Source organism: Octodon degus, unplaced genomic scaffold (assembly GCF_000260255.1).
Source record: "Octodon degus isolate 3935 unplaced genomic scaffold, OctDeg1.0 scaffold00127, whole genome shotgun sequence".
NCBI lineage: Eukaryota > Metazoa > Chordata > Mammalia > Rodentia > Octodontidae > Octodon > Octodon degus.
Window position 1 is genome coordinate 1,993,012 of NW_004524703.1, and position 17,372 is coordinate 2,010,383.

The 17,372-nt window shown below is 45.2% G+C and overlaps 1 protein-coding gene across 1 annotated transcript in view; it reads left to right on the forward strand.

The window, feature by feature from the left end:
• Positions 1–17,372, forward strand: part of Disc1 (disrupted in schizophrenia 1) — a 352,530-nt gene that overhangs the window by 146,058 nt on the left and 189,100 nt on the right. The window contains exon 9 of the mRNA XM_023700878.1: positions 14,083–14,271. Coding sequence (XP_023556646.1) covers positions 14,083–14,271 — 189 coding nt within the window. The remainder of the gene's footprint in view (positions 1–14,082; positions 14,272–17,372) is intronic.

Genomic DNA, 17,372 nt, shown 5'->3' on the forward strand with positions numbered 1-17,372 from the left:
CTGAGAAAATCGGTGAGGCCTCGCTGGGTGCTGCAGAGCTGAGCTAATTATGGCTCTAACAGGCTGAGCCCTTGGCTTGCCTCACTTTCTGCTGGTGCTCTCTGGCTGGCCGCCTCTCCCTTTGTAACTGTCCTGGGACTTGTGCTGGGGGCTGGCTGTTTCCTTTCTTTCGCATCTTCTATATGCAATAATGCTATCTGCGCTGTCCCCTCCTCAAGTACCTTCAGCTTGACAGATCCTGGACTCAGACAAAGTCCACAGTGATGAGGACGAGAGAAGCCCCTCTGTGCTTTGGACTCCTCCGGGCTCACTGAGGACAGCCCTTGGGATGCCCAGGGGCCCTATTTCACACTCCTACGGGTGTCCTCGAGAGAACCTTAGTGGGATTTTTGTCTATCCACAAGTATCTGTGGGTCACTGTATCAGGTTTACAGACCCATCCTGGATTCCGCTGATGGCCTGAAGCCCTTTCTTAATTTGATAATCATTTGCCATCTGCAGAGACTAGAAATAGAAATCGTTTTATTTTCAAACCTAGTGAGTCTTCACTCCTGTTAGAGTTAGCAGCTTATTCTTTCATTCATCTCTCCCCTTGCATGTTGTCACAGGCAGTGGCAAGGAGCCAGCAAGAGCGTCTGCCGTCAGCCTGGAAATCTCCTTGGCAGCTTGATTACATTTATTAGAGTACTTTTCTGCACCCTTGATGATAACCCAGTGACTTTTTGCCACTACATTTCAAGGATCCTCTTTCCTCCAACTCTCAATCAGATTTTTCTTTCCTTTTAGCCTTGTCAAAAGACAAAACTGTAACAAATTTAAAGATCAAGCTCCCTTTTGCTTACAATTCCAGAATGAGGCAACACCTCATTCTATGAAAAAAGAAAGAATAAGTGTTCCGATTAGTTGAGCAGGAAGTTTGGCTTTATAGGCTGAGAAAAGCAAGACAGAACAAATAGTGGATTGGCCATTTGGAAGTTACTTTCCTTGTAAGGGTTAGAGCAGATGGACCTTCCTTATTATGCTGGCTAAAACTGTACTGCTTGGGAATTTGGCTATTCTTTCTCTTCCAGTTTCTTAGGAAGTCAGAACAACTGAGCTTCAGCTGGTGCTATGGGCTTTTGGGGCTAGTCACTCCGTTTTGGTTGGCTTGTCAGGCCCAGCACAGAAGCTCTGTTCACATCAAGTCTTCTCTGAGTTTTGCTGGCAGAGTTCCTTAAACTTATTGGTTAGGCTTTCACCTGCCCCCTGTTCCCAAAGTTAATGCTTCCGCTGTAGGGTTTTGTTACAGTGGCTCCCCACAGCCAGATGCCAAGACCTGTTTCTGTTTGCCCTATCTGTTGCTCTGTAATAAACCACCTCAAGACTTAATGGCTGAAAATGTCACCAACCTTCTCTTTTACCCATGCGCCTGCAGCCTGGTCAGGGCTTGACAGGCCAAAGGGGCTGGCCCAGTGAAGGCTGAAGCATCCATTTTCAAGATGTTGCACACATGTGACTGGCAGGGGTCTGGCTTTTGGCCGCTTGCCACATGGCCCCTCTACAGTCAGTTTGGCTTCCTTATGTTGTGGCTACTAGGTTTCCAGAGCATCTCAAGAGGGAGGAAGTGGCAACTTCTTATTCCTTAAGGCCTGTGCTAAAAACATTGGAATGCATCTCTATTAATGCACAATAAATCACGCCAAGAACATCATAGCTTGAAGCAGCAGATATTTATTAGCTCTTCACAGTCTCTGAGGTCAGGAACCCAGAGCCACTTGACTGGGTGGTTGTACTCAGGGCCCTGTCCATCAAGCTGCAGTGTGGGGATGCCAGGCTGAGCTGGGTTGAGTTGTCCCCCTAAGTCATTAAGTGTCTGTGACCGAGGCCTCAGTTCCTTACCATGCCTGCTGTGCTAGGTTCCTTCACAACACAACAGCTGGTTCCCCAGACTAAGTGCTCAGAGCACAAGCAAACAAGATCTGAGTGACAGAGCCCCTGAACACTTAACCTCCAGCACCACACATGGTCACGTCTGCTCTAGCAACTTGAAGTCACCAAGTTGAGCCCACATTCAGGAGACAAAAATAGGTGCCACCTCAGAGGAGGAATGGTAAAAATCCAGGGGGCACATTTAAGAAATCATTTTGTGCTACCTCCATCCTATTTTGTTAGCCCTGTCCTGAGCCCCCAAGTCACAGAAAAGGGATGAAGATGGTTGCTCTCAATGGGATGTCAAAGAGTTTTGAGGCCATGTCCAGAAGGCTACAGTGTCACATAAGCTGGAAGGAGTCTGAGAACTAAAGATATGGTCAGAGCTTTTCAGTCAGAGAAAATGTCCTGACTTATTTTATCAGAAGCATCACTGAGCACCTGCTAAATGCCTTGGCTGGTTCCAGGTCCTGTGCTAAACATGGCACAGAAGATGGTGAAGCCCCTGCTCCTCTGGGACCAGCCCCAGGAAAGCAGGGCTGGAGATGCCAGGGCCAGATGTGTGTGACTCAGAGAAAGAGTGTGTGCAGACTCAAGCACAGGGTCAGTGCTGCCAGAGTCATGAACTTGTTACTCTGTGTTGGGACCAGGACATTCAGGACATTCTTCTGAGTTGTAGCAGAGGAGAAGAACACCAAGAGGCCATTGCAAGGTTGCTTTTCTCTTCTTCTTCTCCTCCTCCTCCTCCTCCTCCTCCTCCTCCTCCTTCTTCTTCTTCTTCTTCTTTTTTCTTTTTTTTTCTTTCAGATAGGGTCTTGCTATGTCACTCAGGTCTTGAACTCATTATGTAGCCCAGAGTGGCCTCAAACTTGGCGATCCTCTTGCCCCGGTCTCCTGAGTGCTAGCATTGCAGGTGTGTGCCTCCACGCCTGGTACAAGCTTTGTGTCTGGGGCACTGACACAACCCAAGCCAGGTTTTAGGAAGCCTTGTCTGGCTGTGGGATGTGTGGAACAGGAACTCATGGGCTTACCTAGGAGATTGGCAAAGAAAAGGAGGAGAAGGCTGCGCAGGTATTCCACACAGGTTGGTCACTGCTGACTATCAGGAGAGTTGCCTTGGCCTGTTTGTATGCAGTGATGTACACACTGACAAGAGCCACTTGGAAAGCCATGACCTGTCCTCCATGGTGGGTTATATGCAGCGTTGATGTGACAGTAGTAACACATCACATGCAACACTCCTGATTTCATTTTGCCGTGAACAACAGATTCTCTAAGTAATGACCAGGCTGGAACCACTGCTCCAGGAGTTTCAACTATCTGGAGGATGCTGTTCGTCTCAGCCACATCCTGGTCTGTTTCTGTCTTGGGTCTTATGTTGTTTAGCAGAGACTGGTTTGGGGGAAGAGCACAGCAAAGGTGGGTGTTATTGTTGCCATGTTGCTTAGAGATGGTCAGGACAGGAAGCCCTAAGCTCTGTACTTGTTGGCTGACACCCACACGGGGCCATCTGTTGGGTGTATCTGTGATACTAATCAGTGTGTGGGCTCCTTCTGGGGGTGCTGCGGTGTGGCCATCTTCGTGTTTCTCCTACAAAGGACTCCTCGTGCATAGCTGTGCTTTTCAAGGAGCTTTGAATTCTTGGAGCCTCCAATCCGTGGTTCTTTCTGATTATGCATTAGGATCACTTGGGGAAGTTAAAACAGGTATACTCAGGCCCTTTCAGGGAGTCTCTGGGATTGGCCTGGGCACAAGAACTCAATAGGTTTCTAGGTGGTTGTAATGTTCACAAGGGTGGAGCTATGGTGCCAGCCAGAGGTGCCCTGGGCTGTTCCCTTCATTGTAGCTGCCTTCCCAGGCACAGGGTGAATGCAGATAGGCCCACATTTCTGCCTCTTCTCCCCTGTGGGGAGCTACCTGGTGTGCACATATGAGCTGCCCACCTGACACCTAGCTGGTGGCCCTGAGCTGAGGGCAGGATTTAGAGCTGTGTTCTGACCTTAGCCTTGCCTCCCTCTCCAAAAATGTGCCTGAGAGTCTTGCTTGCTTAACTCACTCTGCTGTCTATCTGCTCTGAGAGAAGAACAGACAAACCGGAGCACAGTCTCAGAGTAGCTGGCAACCCACCCTAATAGGAAACTTCTCCCTGCTGGGTGATCTCAGGCCTGTTGGTTTGACCCATGACTAGGAGTCTTGCTCTCAGGACACTTGTTATTGGCAGACGCCCTACAGCACCTCTGTGGCTTCATGTATAATTTGCACCATCTGACTAGTGCTCTCAGCACCTGACCTTGAGTTCTATTGTCTGGAGGAAAACCGTCTTCTTCCTCTTCTTCCTCTTCTTCCTCTTCTTCCTCTTCTTCCTCTTCTTCCTCTTCTTCCTCTTCTTCCTCCTCTTCCTCCTCTTCCTCTTCTTCCTCCTCCTCTTCCTCCTCTTCCTCCTCTTCCTCCTCTTCCTCCTCTTCCTCCTCTTCCTCCTCTTCCTCCTCTTCCTCCTCTTCTTCCTCTTCTTCCTCTTCTTCTTCTTGAACCAGGGATTGAACTCAGACCCTTGCGCTTGCCAGGGAAGCGCTTATTCCACTGAGCCATCTCCTCAGCCCCTAAAACCTTCTTCTGATGGAAGGTTCAAGTTCAGTACACTACCCTGAGAGTTAGCCAGGCCAAGCATGCTTGCCTGTAGAACTTGAGCAGGAAGGCGCCTTCCCTGGTTTACACAGGTAGCAATGAAGAGCTGGAGAAAGAGGAAGGAAAGGAGAAGGGAGAAGACAAAGGAAAAGGAGAAAGAGAGGAAAAGGAAGCAGAGAGAAACAAGATTTTTCTAAATAAGTACAAAACTGAATGAATTTTATATATCGAACAGTGAAAATAGATTTTAAAAAATTTGAAGCATGTATTTAAATTTCCATTTTCTTCTCAGTGAATATTTGATACTCAACCAATACATATATATCATCTTAAGTTTTTAAGAAAATATCCCTTTTTACATAATTTATTTAAAGTAAATTAAATAGACTGTGTCAGTTGCCAAACAAGGAAACTATTTCAGTTATGTATTATTAGCTCTGATTGCTTTTGAAGTTCACTTTGTAACAACTCATATGATACAATCAAAAATCAAATGGTCTTATATTTAAGCCATATCTTATTATCTTCCAAGAGAATTTATTAAATGCTTTAAAAAGTTTCTCAATGGCTTTTGAACACGCTACTGGAGTGTGTGGTTCAGATTACCGAGGCCTGGGTATGAGAGCCGGAGGGTAGGCATCCACTGCAATGAGTGTGGGCACTTGGGCCAGGCCAGGGGTGCCACTGGGCCTGCAGCCCAGAGTGGTGACAAAGGTCCAGGTGCAGGTGAACACAATCTAGATGGCAGGTAGCTGGGAACGTCCGCCATCTCTTTTGCTGCCTTTCTTACTTTCTTCATTTTCCTCCTTAAAAATGCCATGGCTTAGACCAGTGAAAGCAGACCTTTTAGAGCTTGCAGTGATAGCCAACAGCCAGCTGTGGTATGAGGTCATGGGCTTGCCAGCACTGACTTAGATCAATGGCTGGAGCAGACAGACTCAGATGGGCTCCTTAGCGATGGTGCCGTGCAGTGTGAACAGAAGCAATAGCCACCACTGGGGACAAGCTAAGGCTCCATACTGGAGCTCCATGCAGTGAGGGAGCTCATGGGTCTTGTCACCTACAACTTGGCACAGGCTCACAGGAATGTGCCCAGCCCGGAGGGCTGTGGGTGGGAAAGGCCTCTTGTGCACCTTGGGTGGAGACTGTTGGCCTGGTGGGCGGGGGCAGCCATGTGGACAGGTGTCCTGTGTGATTGCTTTTCCTGGGCTCTCTGAAATTGGATATGGGCACAAAAATCAGGGAAGTTTTCAGTTACTAATTCATTCTGCTCATTCCGGGCTGATGGTTACTGTGGTTATTGTTTAGCTTTCTGGATTGTCACTGGGCACAGCAGAGTGAACGTCTCTGGGTCTGACTTAGAGCATGGCGCTTTTTAAAAAAGTGTATTTGGTACAGGGTCTCACTATGCAGCTTGGACTTATAGTGATCCTCTTGTTTTCAGCCTCCCCAGCACTGGGGTTATAGGCATGTGCCACCACGCCCAGTTTTGGTGACCACCTCAGTGCACCTGGTGGTGCGCCTGGGCATGTGGTGCCGGGGATTGAACCCTGGTCCTTGTGCTTGCTAAGCAGGCACTTAGTCCACTGAGCTATCTAGCCAGCCCAAGCACAGAGCTTCTGGGGCATAGGTGGAAGGTCAGGTTCCTGGGCAGTTGCTACAAATTTGGGGTCTGACTTTTTCTTTTTTTTTTGTATTTAGTGTGGGGTCTACAGAGTCTCATTATGTAGATCGAACTCATAGTGATTCTGCTATTTTCTGCCTCCCAAGCACTAGGATTACAGGTGTGTGCCACCACATCCAGTCTCAATAGCTGTCTCAGCACGCCCCAGGGGTGGGGCCAGCATGGCACACTGGGGATGGAACCCTGGCCGCTGCAGAGGTCTGACTTTGATCTTCACGAATGATCTGATTCTTGCCCATAGCATATTTCATCACTTACGAAGTGCCACATTTTCTCCTATGTCCTGAGTTACATCCCCCTGTCTTCTATGACATATGTGGCCATCTAAGACATTTGCTTAGCATGCAAGCTATAGGGCTCTGTTTACAGAAGCGGTCTTCAGTGGTTTCAGTGAATCATGGAGACTGGAAGAAATCATACAACTGCCAGAAACCAGCAGATGCCAGCTAAGGGAGATTCCAGCTAAGGGAGATTGCAGGGGCAGACGGAGAAGGGTCTTGTTTGCTGCCTCAGTGGCCCTTGTTGAGTCAGTCAAGGCTCCAGCAGGCTGCCGAAACTCACCAAAGGGAGGCAGAACAACAACAAGGGTAAGTGGTTTTTTTTTTGCCTATTCATGTGCGGGGATTTAAATGTGTCCTCAAAATGATGTGTTGGAGACAGAATCCCTAGTGCAGGAGTATTGGGAGATGGCAGATGGGTACAGTGGTACCCATCTGTGACCCCAGAGACTGAGAGGAGAGGATGGCTAGAGCCCGTGAGTTCAAGACCAGCCTGGGCCATTCAGTAAGACCACAACTGAAAACAGAAATTAAACTAAACCAAGAATCCTATTACGGATTAAAAAGAGAAAGGCCACAAAGGTTGCACATAAGGAATTGATGTCAAGAGGTACCAGGGGGATTCTGATAGAAGGATAAGTTCTACCTTTGATTCCCTGCCTGGCACCAGTGTTCTTGCTCAGCCTTCCGCCAGGTAGGAGGCAGCATGGAGGCTTGCAGCGCGTGTGGCACCTACCTGTGGGCCTGGCAGCCTCTAGAGCCCAGAGTCATATCAACTTGTATGTTTGTAAATCACCAACTCTCTGGCATTCTGTTATAGTAGTGTAGCTAACTGCTTGAGGGTTCTTTTGTTCAATTTAGATAGAAATCCTGAATCAGCACAGTATAGCTGATGCTAAGTAATGCTGGATGCTAATGACTGACACAACCAGCTGCCAGTCACGGCTGCTGCAGGCCACTTTCATCTGATGCTAACTTGTGTTGGACAGCAGCTGCCACTGTTCAGCATCAGCTTGTGCCAGATGGTGTAGGTCACTACTGTGGCTGGTGTGGTCTCTGCTGTGGATTTTTGTTGGCTGCTGGTTTCTAGAGCTCTTCAGGCCTAATTGCCCCTAGTGTTTATTGCTCTTTCTTTGGAGACCACTGCTCTGTCCATACTAATCAGGATAAGAGTCCTGAGTAGATTTATAGAACCCTTGGAGTTCACCTACCAGAGATGTAAATCACAAGTGGACTTAGAGGACCATGAAAGCAAGTCTTTATCTTAATATGACCTGTGCTGCAACACCGGGGTGGGGTGGGGGTGTCGGGGGGCCCTCCGAAGCTGACCTGAGAAGTGTGCCAGGAGTGCTGCTTACATAGCTGCGGGCCCGTGATTGGTCCCAGTGGGAGAGTCACCAGGGCAGCAGCTATCCTCGAGGTGACTCAGTGACGAGGGCAGGGCAACATGGGCTGTTTGATCGACAGCTGCCACATCTCTGGGAACAAGGGCAGACCCGAGAATCTTTAGGAAGGTTAACGGTGTTCACTAAAGGTAACTAGAGTGTAGTGAGGTTGGGGATATTAACTCATCCTCATGGATCCCTTCCTTTCCTCCCTGATCGTGACCATGTCTGGGTGTCGCCCCTCTGCCTTCTTCCCGAGGTAAGTGACATCTGAACTGGAGAGATCCAGGGAGGGCACTGTAGCTGACAGCTGGGCTGTTGTTTTCCTGGAGGACAACAACCAAAGACACTGTGGCCAGTTGTCCTAGTCCATGGGGGAGGGAGAAGAGAAGTGAGGGAGAGGGGCGTGGCAGCCATTGACTGGACTATGCCCACCTCTGGCCTCCGCGGGTTGCAGAAATGGAAAATAGGGTGTTTGTTTGACTCAGTAGCAGAGACCAGACTAAGATACCATGTGTATCTGAGCTTGAAGATACTAGAAAGACTTGGCATCATGCAGGTTAACAGATACAGGACTCTTGTGTTTTAAAGATTTGATTTTTCTCAGCACTGGCTTTGTTTCTTTTTTGCTCAGTAAAGAAATATGGTTCAGCCAAGTATACTGCTCCACACCTCTAATCCCAAAGGAGGCCGAGGCAGGAGGATCACACATTGAAGTCCTGCTCAGGCAACTTAATGAGACCTGTCTCAAAAAAAAAAAAATGTGGGAGGGGGTTGGGTCTGGGGATGTAGCTCTGTGGCAGAATGACCCTGGCACATAAGGAAAGTGTAGCTCACACATGGGTAGACAAAATAAGTTTTATTTTCAGTAACATTGAAATGTCTGTAGGTCCAGGGTCATGAGTGAGAGGTAGCTCCAGGTGAACGGCAAAGCAGGTCCTGGGGACCAGGATGGGGAAAGGGCCATGGGGGCGCAGGCTTTGTGTCCCCCCACATACCTCCTTACTTTATGATATTTGTATCCACATTTTGAGCAGGTTACTCAGTATGAGATCTAAAGAACAAATGCACAGGTGTGGAGGGGAAGGGAGAGGAGAAAAAGCAGAGTGGGAGATGGTAGCTGTGGCTTCAGAGTATACCTGAGGTCTTTGGTCCTGCGATTTGCAGATCGAATTTTCTGACAGGTGCTTTCAAAGAGCCATGAAGTTCTCCACATCCCTGCCCTGACTGACGTGGCATCTGCAGGTGCCACTCCATCTTGGCACACGCTCCCTTGCACATGGGGTACACTCTCCTGTGGCCCATTAGCATCGTGGAGACTAGAGTCATGGTTACTAGTGGGCTTTCTCTAGGCTCAGCCCTGTCTTTCTGAATTCTTGTTGCCAGCTCTTGACCAGTTAAGCAACCAGGGAGAGTCTGTCTCACTGAGCAGGGTTTGCCCCCAGGGCTTGGGTGTGAGGTCAGAGTGCTTATAAAATATGAAGTTGGGCAGTGTAGCATTTTATCATGGCTTAATTTTGATAATTCCCATCTTTGGAAATTCACATGTTCTGCACAAATGAAATGTTCACTTCTATCACCATGCATGTTCCCAAGCCTTAGACCTCAGGATCGGGGAAGGACTATGTTTTAATGAACTGTCTCTGGTGTTTTGTAAGGATTCTGCCCACTAAAGCAGGAAGGGCAGCAGGGCTCAGAGGACATGTTTCCAGCAGAGCTTTTGCATGGATACTTGTTCCATGGATGTCACTTTCCCCAGCTGTTGTGAGTCTTTTATTCTCTACCCAGTTTTCAGCAGGAAATATCACAGTGCAAGTGTCCTGTCTGTTGTTTCAGGAGCAGAGCTGGCGCCTGCTCCACTGTCCAAAGTAGCCCAGCGCAGAGGTCAGGGTCCTCTAGGCCCAGCCTGGTAGGAGAGTCAATGCTGCCAGCTTGGACCTGGCCACTCTGCTCCATGTACCACATTTCTGGGCAGGTCCTCCTGCCAGCTGATCAAGAAACTGGGCTCCTCTGAGTTTTCTGTGGCTTCTCACACAGAGGGGCTTCCACAGTAGCTGCTGACTGGTTATTGTTTAGAATAGGCAGCTCCTGTCTGAAAGAGGCTTGGTGAGCTTCTGTTTAAGACTTGAAAGCTTTCAGAGGTCTACCTGCTATCCTGTGGCATTACTTGCAATACAATTTCCCAATTGGCTCTTTCCTATCACTTTCTAAGTGGGGCTCTGCCTCATCTGGAAGTCTTACATTTTGTCCTTGTGAAAGCTGCCTCAGTCTCCCCTCTGGAGCAAACTTTCCTTTCTGACTCTCTCAGTGTACCTGTGCCTACTCTTTGTGCTGTATCTTGTCCCCCTTATTTTGTGGTCATTTCCCAGAGGCCAGGCAGCACATTGTGCTTTGCTGTCCCGCTGCACACAGGACATATAGTGCTTCCAAAGATGCTTCTTCCACCATGGACTCCGGAACCATAGATTTCAGCAGCAGCGTTATGTTATGTCAGTTTGAAATCTGCCTGTCATGCAACAATAAGATGTAAGCGGCAGAGTTCAGTATTTAAGAAGGGAGCCAGTTCTGGAGGTTTGTGTGAGGGAGAACCTTGCCCTGCTGTTTATTGCTTTGTGACCTTCAGCAAGATATTGAATTCTCCAGATTTCGGTTTTATCAGCTGCGGAGTAGAGATAAGCAAGTGCATTTCTGTGCACATAGAAAGGGCCAGTATTTTGTATACTACAAAGAAAGAAAAAGTGCTGTCAATTAAATGATGCAGTGCTTTCCATGGCTAAAGGTTTTCATTTTATACTTATTGAAATAAGTCTTTTAGATGTATTTAGGCTTTAAAAAATCACCTTATTTTACTAGAAAAGAAAATAAATTGATTGAAGTTTTTTTCTGAGGCATCTCTGTCTTCATATTCAGAAACCTTTGAAACACTTGCAGGTTCTAAGTTGTTCGAGTTGATGTCTCCCCATATGCTGTCATCCTCTGTGCCCTGGAAGTTTCTGGGGTGCAACTCCCTCCACTAGTACCGATTTCTGTAAGTCTCTCCACCAAACTGCTAATGCCATTCTTCAAAGATTGATTGATTGATTTATTGATGTGCTGATTGGTGCACTTTGCATTGAGCTACAGCCCTTGTCCTTTATTTTTATTTTTTGAGACAAGGTCTTGCTAAATCCCTATTTTTCCCAGGCTAGGCTTGCAGTAGCAATCCTCTTGCCTCAGCCTCCCAGAATGCTGGGGTCATAGGTACATGCCACCATGCCTGGCCCATTTGTCAAGTTTTGAATGATTTTACAAATCCATACCCACAGAAAGTTTTCAGTCAACAGCAAGAAGTGGTCCTGGCATGGTTTGTGCATTGAAATACCCAGGCTTTGCAATGGTCAGCCAGGCACTGTGAATGACAAGTGCACTGTGACAAGTGCGTCCTGACTTCCTCCAGGCTGGTGGCCCTAAGACACGTCTTATTTCAGAAGTGCTAAACTGTTAAAAGAAAGGAAAAAAAAAGGCTTCTTAAAGTTGGCAGTGTGGGGAATAACTTAGCTCCCAAGGCTCCTATCTGTTTTGTCATTATGGTTACAGTAAAGTCTTAAGAAATACAGTGGCATTTTCCTATAACGGTAGCTGTTATTTATGGAGCATGCACTGATGTGATGTATTTATTAATTTGTTGCCTATTTTTCATATTTAACTTTTTCCTATTTTTCCTTTTTATTGAGGTATGATTTTCACTTAGTGAAATGGATAAGTCTTAAGAATACTGTTCTGTGAGCTTTGACACCTGTCCTTTTTTGGCTGTTTTTGAGACAGGGTCTCACTATGTAGTTCACACTGGCCTTGAGTTCTTGGTGAGCCTCCTGCCTCCGTTGCCCATATGCTGGGATTACAGGGGTGTGCCATCATGCCTGGCGATGTCTGTCTTACTAATAGCCCTAACAAGATGAGAACTGTTTTTATCACTATAGAAACGTCCCCTTCCCAGGCTAGGCATGTAGTATTCTCCTTCCTTCCCAGATGACTATTCTGGAATCTTCTACCATGGCTCAGTTTTGTCTGTTTCAGAATGTCATGTTAGTGGAGTCTGGGGGCATGTGCTCTTTTGCATTTTTTTGAGCCACATCTATGTCACTGCATGAAAGAATTGCTTGTTGTCTTGTGATGCTCACTGGTCTTGGACTGTGTGGATCTTCCACCTTTTTTGTGTTTTCCTAGGGATGGGCATGTAGATTATTTCCAGATTTAGATTTTCATGAGTAAAGCTACTGTGAACTTTTGAGTGAGTGTGTTTTTGATTACATGTTTCATTTCTGTCTTGTAAGTTCCTAGAGGTATGGTGCTGGGTCACAGGACAGAGATCAGATTAACTTCACGCAAACCAGCAGAGAGTTCTCTGTCCTGTTGTGCCTGTGTTAGAGTTCTGGCAGCCCTGGCTCCCTCAGTGTTGATGTTTTCAGCTTAGCTATTTTGAGCCCTTTCAATGGGTATGTAGCAGAATCTCCACAGTTTTAATTTGCATTTTGTTGATGACTGATGATGTCAGATTTTCCCATATGCTTATTGGCTGTTTGTGTATCTTACTTTGTAAAATGCCTATTAAGTCCTTTTTTGGCCCAATTTTCAATGGTATCATTTGCATGTGCAGCAAATATGTTCTTCAAGTCTCTTACTTAAGTACTGATTTTCTACATGATACATTTTAAATTTTATTTAATTAATTTATTTATGTTTTTCTGTATTTAAGATAGGGTCTATAGGGTCTACAGGGTCTCACTACATCAATCAGACTCATAGTGATTCTCCTGTTCTCAGCCTCTCCAGCACTGGGGTTACAAGCGTGTGTCACCATGCCCAGTTTCAGTGGCAGTCTCAGCATACCTGGGGGCTGGGACTGGTGCAGTATTTGGTGTCGGGGAGAATGTTGGTCCTTGCACTTGCCAGGCAGGTGCTTAGGCTGCCGAGCTGCAACCCAAATTTTTAATTTTAACTGTTCTAAAATCTATGATCCATCTCTAATTATGTTTTATGTATGGTTTGAGATATGGACCAAAAAGTCAATATTCTTCTTATATAGTTGTTATAGTGCTATTTGTTGAAAATATTTTCCTCATTGATTTGCTTTGCACTGTTGAGAAAAGCTTGACTATATGAGTATGTAGTTTTTAAATTTATCTATTTTATTTCATTGATCTATTTGTCCTGTATGCTGAGGTCATATTGTGTTGATTTATGGTGGTCATGACTTTAGCCTTGAAAATGAGATATTTAAGGAAGGCTTTAGTTTATCTAGGCATTTTCTTTTACATTTTAGAATAAGCTGATAAATTTCTACAAAAGATCCTCATGAAATTTTGATTGGGATTATATTAAGTTAATAAATCAATCTGATGAAAATTGAAATATTTGTAACATTGAATTTTCTTATGTATATTTATATTTTATCTTTATGTTTCTAAAAACAATTTAAATCTTTACTTTCTCTCAGCCAGCTTTTTAAAAAGTTGTCACTACAGTGCTCTTACACATATTTCTTTAAATTTATCCATAAGTATTTTTGGTTTTAAAATATAAATTGTATTTTAAAAATCATCTTCCAATAATTTGTCGCCAGTATTTAGGTAGACACTACTCTTGGTGCTTCGTCCTTGTATCCTGTTACCCTCCATGTGCCATATATTTTGCTTAGTGTTTTATGGAAATCGTTGTATAATCTTGTAGCTACTTATGATTGAGGCATTATTACAATATTTTATAAAATGTGTCCTAAGTATTCTAACTTCCTTGCTCCATATCATGCAGTTTGAGAAACAGGAGGGCTAAGATTTTAATTTGGGTCTGGCCTAACTCCACAGCCCAGACTCTTTTGACCCTGCTACTGCTTCGATGTTTGTTTATTGACCCGCATGAGATCCTGTGGCTTTCATTGGTCCCAGTGAGACATGTTTGCATCCTTTTCACAGGATATGAACCAGCCAGGGGCAACCTTACACAGACATACCAAGAACAAGGTGGTGAAGAAAAGGGTGTGATTCAATGAAGGAGAATAGAACTTCTTGGCTTCTCAAGAGACTGCTGTTAAGGGAGCTGTGCTTGGCTGCAGGGCAGGGTTCCTTTTCTTGTGCTGCAGACATGCCTTCATTGCCACTAATTCTTCATGTTCGCAGATGCTTCAAAGCCTCTCTCCCTCCTTCTCTCCAACTCTGTGCTGTAGGAAGCCATTTCTGCATGGCCAAGGACCTCACGGAGCAGATTCGCACCTTGACCTCAGAGCGAGAAGGGCTGGAGCCCATTCTGGGCAGGCTGTGGGCACTCAGGTCTAGGACCGCCGGAGAGCTAGCCAGTGTGGTGGAAGACTATAGCCGGCTGGCCCAGGAGCTGCAGCATCAGGAGACTGTGCACAGTGAGTAGTGTCACCTGCGACCTGGGGGAGTTTGTTGGTGGTTTTCATTACATTCTGAGGTGAGGCAGATGTTCTGTGCTGCAGATGAACTCATTGTAAAAGGCATCCTGGAACACACAGCCTTCCTCCTGGGGAACGTCTTTGACAGGAGACCCAGAGAGTATTTTGGAATTACCTGTTAACTATGGTTTTGTATTCACATGTGACATCTTCTGTCTCCCACCCAGTCCTCTACTCAGTGTTTGCTAATGGCCTGGTGTAACTTGGAACTCTCAGTCTGTTGGCATGAGTCCTAGACACTCCCCTAACTTGACACTGTCTTGCTTTTGTCCCTTGCTCACCTTTCCCATCTGTACAATGATGCATCAACTCTTGGAAACTGGGAGGAGCCTTTGGAGAGGACCTTCTGTGCATGCTCTCCTGAGATTCCATGTGCCCTAGAGTGGTACAGACAGTGCTGGGGCTGTTGTGCCCAGGATCTGCATGTCAGAGGGGCTGATACATGATTCATGGGCTCTTCCCGCTCTTATCCAGAGAACTGAGGTCACTTCACCTTGAGGGCTGTACCTGGATGGCTTCAGAACATGCGGGTGCAGTCCAAACTGAGGCTGTGACAACCTATTTCTTAAAAAACGTGAAAAATTTCTGCTGATAAGTTTCTAATACACAGAACGAAATCAGTAGAAGCAAATTCAGATTTAAAATAGATGTTGAAATTTGTTGCCTCACTACTAGGATTAGAAGAATAACGTCTGTGTCCTGGGCAGACTCAGTGATGCAGATCAAAGGATCCTGGTCTACATATGGCGTGGGCGTATGTGTGCATGTGTGTGTGTGTGTGTGTGCATGCGTGTATGTGTGTGTGTCTCTACATCTTTTCCCCCTAGGAACTAGATGGTGCTGGAAGGCAGAAGTCAGAGATAGCATAAGATGATCACTAAACAAATATTTTTATTAGGAAAGTGAAAGGAATATATGTGTAAATATATATTCAGGCTCCCTGAACCTGTTCCACTCATCACTAAAGATCATTCTTTTTGTATTATTATCTAAAATGAATACAAAATAGTAAAAGCAAAAATATTGGAAACAATACAGAATTTCATCCAACAAATCAACAGGAATTCAACAATGGTTGCTGCATTGCATAATGTCGTCTTCACATAAGTTGCTCAGATTACCAGATAGAAGCATGCAAAGCTGGAAAAAAAAATGGAATGAATGGCTATATTAACATAGTTTGCCCATCTGAAAAAGAAATGAGGAAACAGAATACTGGGAGCTAGAGGTTGAAATGGGAATCTTTGAAAATATCTCACAAATTCATGTACATGAATGTTAGTCCCTAAAACCCAAATAACTATAAATTCAGCGAGCAGGAATTTGGTATGTCATTTCAGGAGGAATGAAATTTGTGTTAAAAGCTCCTCAAATTGGATAGAGAACGGTCTCTTCACAGAGTTTGAACTAAAAGGTGTGTGTTCCGTGCTTATTGTGAGTCTCTGGGCTGTGCACCCTCGCTGGCTCAGCCACCGAGAGCTTCTCTGTCTCTTTTCACTTTATAGGTCAAACTTTTTTTTTTTTTTTTTTTTTTTTTTTTTTTTTTTTGCCAACCATGTAGAGACTGAACGTCTGAGCCTAAATAATGTACTGAGGAATGATAACACACTCATTGCAGACACTGCAGCCTGGTGTATTGGGCCATGCAAGGAATGAGCGCTGTATATTTTAAGTGGATTGTTTAAATATACATGAACAATGAAAACGGTAACTTTTTCATGGTGTCGCAATTAGATTTTGACACAAGATGGGGAATAGATTATATCTAAGAATAAAGATGTGAACAGATTTGAGATAGTCCAGTAATATTTTCATTTGAATAGTTGAGTTCTGAAAGCCATTAATGTCTTTTTTTTTTTTTTAAAAAAAAAAAAAAAGGGCTGTGCAGTATTCTTTGAATCTCATCATTGTCACTTCTCTAAGTATTTTCAAAACGATGAATAAAACATAAACACATGGAATGAGAGGTTGTTACCACGGATGGTTCTCTGGTGCAGATGGCTCCCTGCGTTTCCTGGTGGATTTTGCTGTATCAGCTGCTCTTTTCCCTCCGTGTGGATTTACGCATGCTTCAGGCTGAAGCTAATTTTTAACCAGTCCAAGGAGACTTGACTTTGGGTGACCCAAATTAATAATACAGGATTGGTGAGAGTGTAGGAAACAAATAAATAAATAAAAATGATTGCCTGAGCAACTTGTCTAGTGAAGTGTAACGAAACTAGGCCAGAGTCCACATCCAGCAACATTTGGGTTTTGAGAGTTAACTATTCAAAAGGAGCTATGTGTTTAAATTGAAAAGTAGCTCAAGTAAACAGATGTAGTCTGCATGTGCACTGTGCTGTACATGTGTGTTTCAGGACTCTGTGATCTTAGACAAAACATCTCAAAATGAAACGAAGAGTTGAGCATTATCTAAGGCCCTTAAAATGTTGGGATTTCCAGTGATTGCAGAATGCAGCATTTGTGGGCAAAGGTAGCACAGCATGGGGAAGTGACTGTGGCGCTCAGGGACCAGACCTTCTGACCTTGTTCTTCTGGCCTCTTGCTAGGTGGTGTTCAGTCTCAGATGGCTGACCCGGCCACGCATCTGTTCAGGTCCAGCGGGAAGGAGTGAGCACAGGTGTCCCCGTATGAACTTATGCACACTTCCACTACTGCCACATACTTGTGGGCTTAATCTTGGTATATGGTGACAGGTAATTGTGAGGGTAGCTGGAACTCACCTTATCCTGAGCAGTCATGTGTCCTACTAAAGTTTTGGATCTTGATTCTATAGGAAAAGAGGAGATTTGCAGATTTGGGGACCAGTTAACACTGTCTTATAGAGAGCTCTGTGAAACTGTTCCACTCATCACTAGAGATCATCACTGTGTCTTGCCTTCTTGACTGTCCCTGGGGACAGAGTGCTGTTCTTATGTGTCATTGTATCACTTTAGGGTTTAGTATGGTACATCCTAAAACAGTCAGTGCTATAGATATGTGTTTCCTGGGGCCAGATGATTAACAAAAAATATGAGTCTTTTCTTCTTTATCTGGATTGC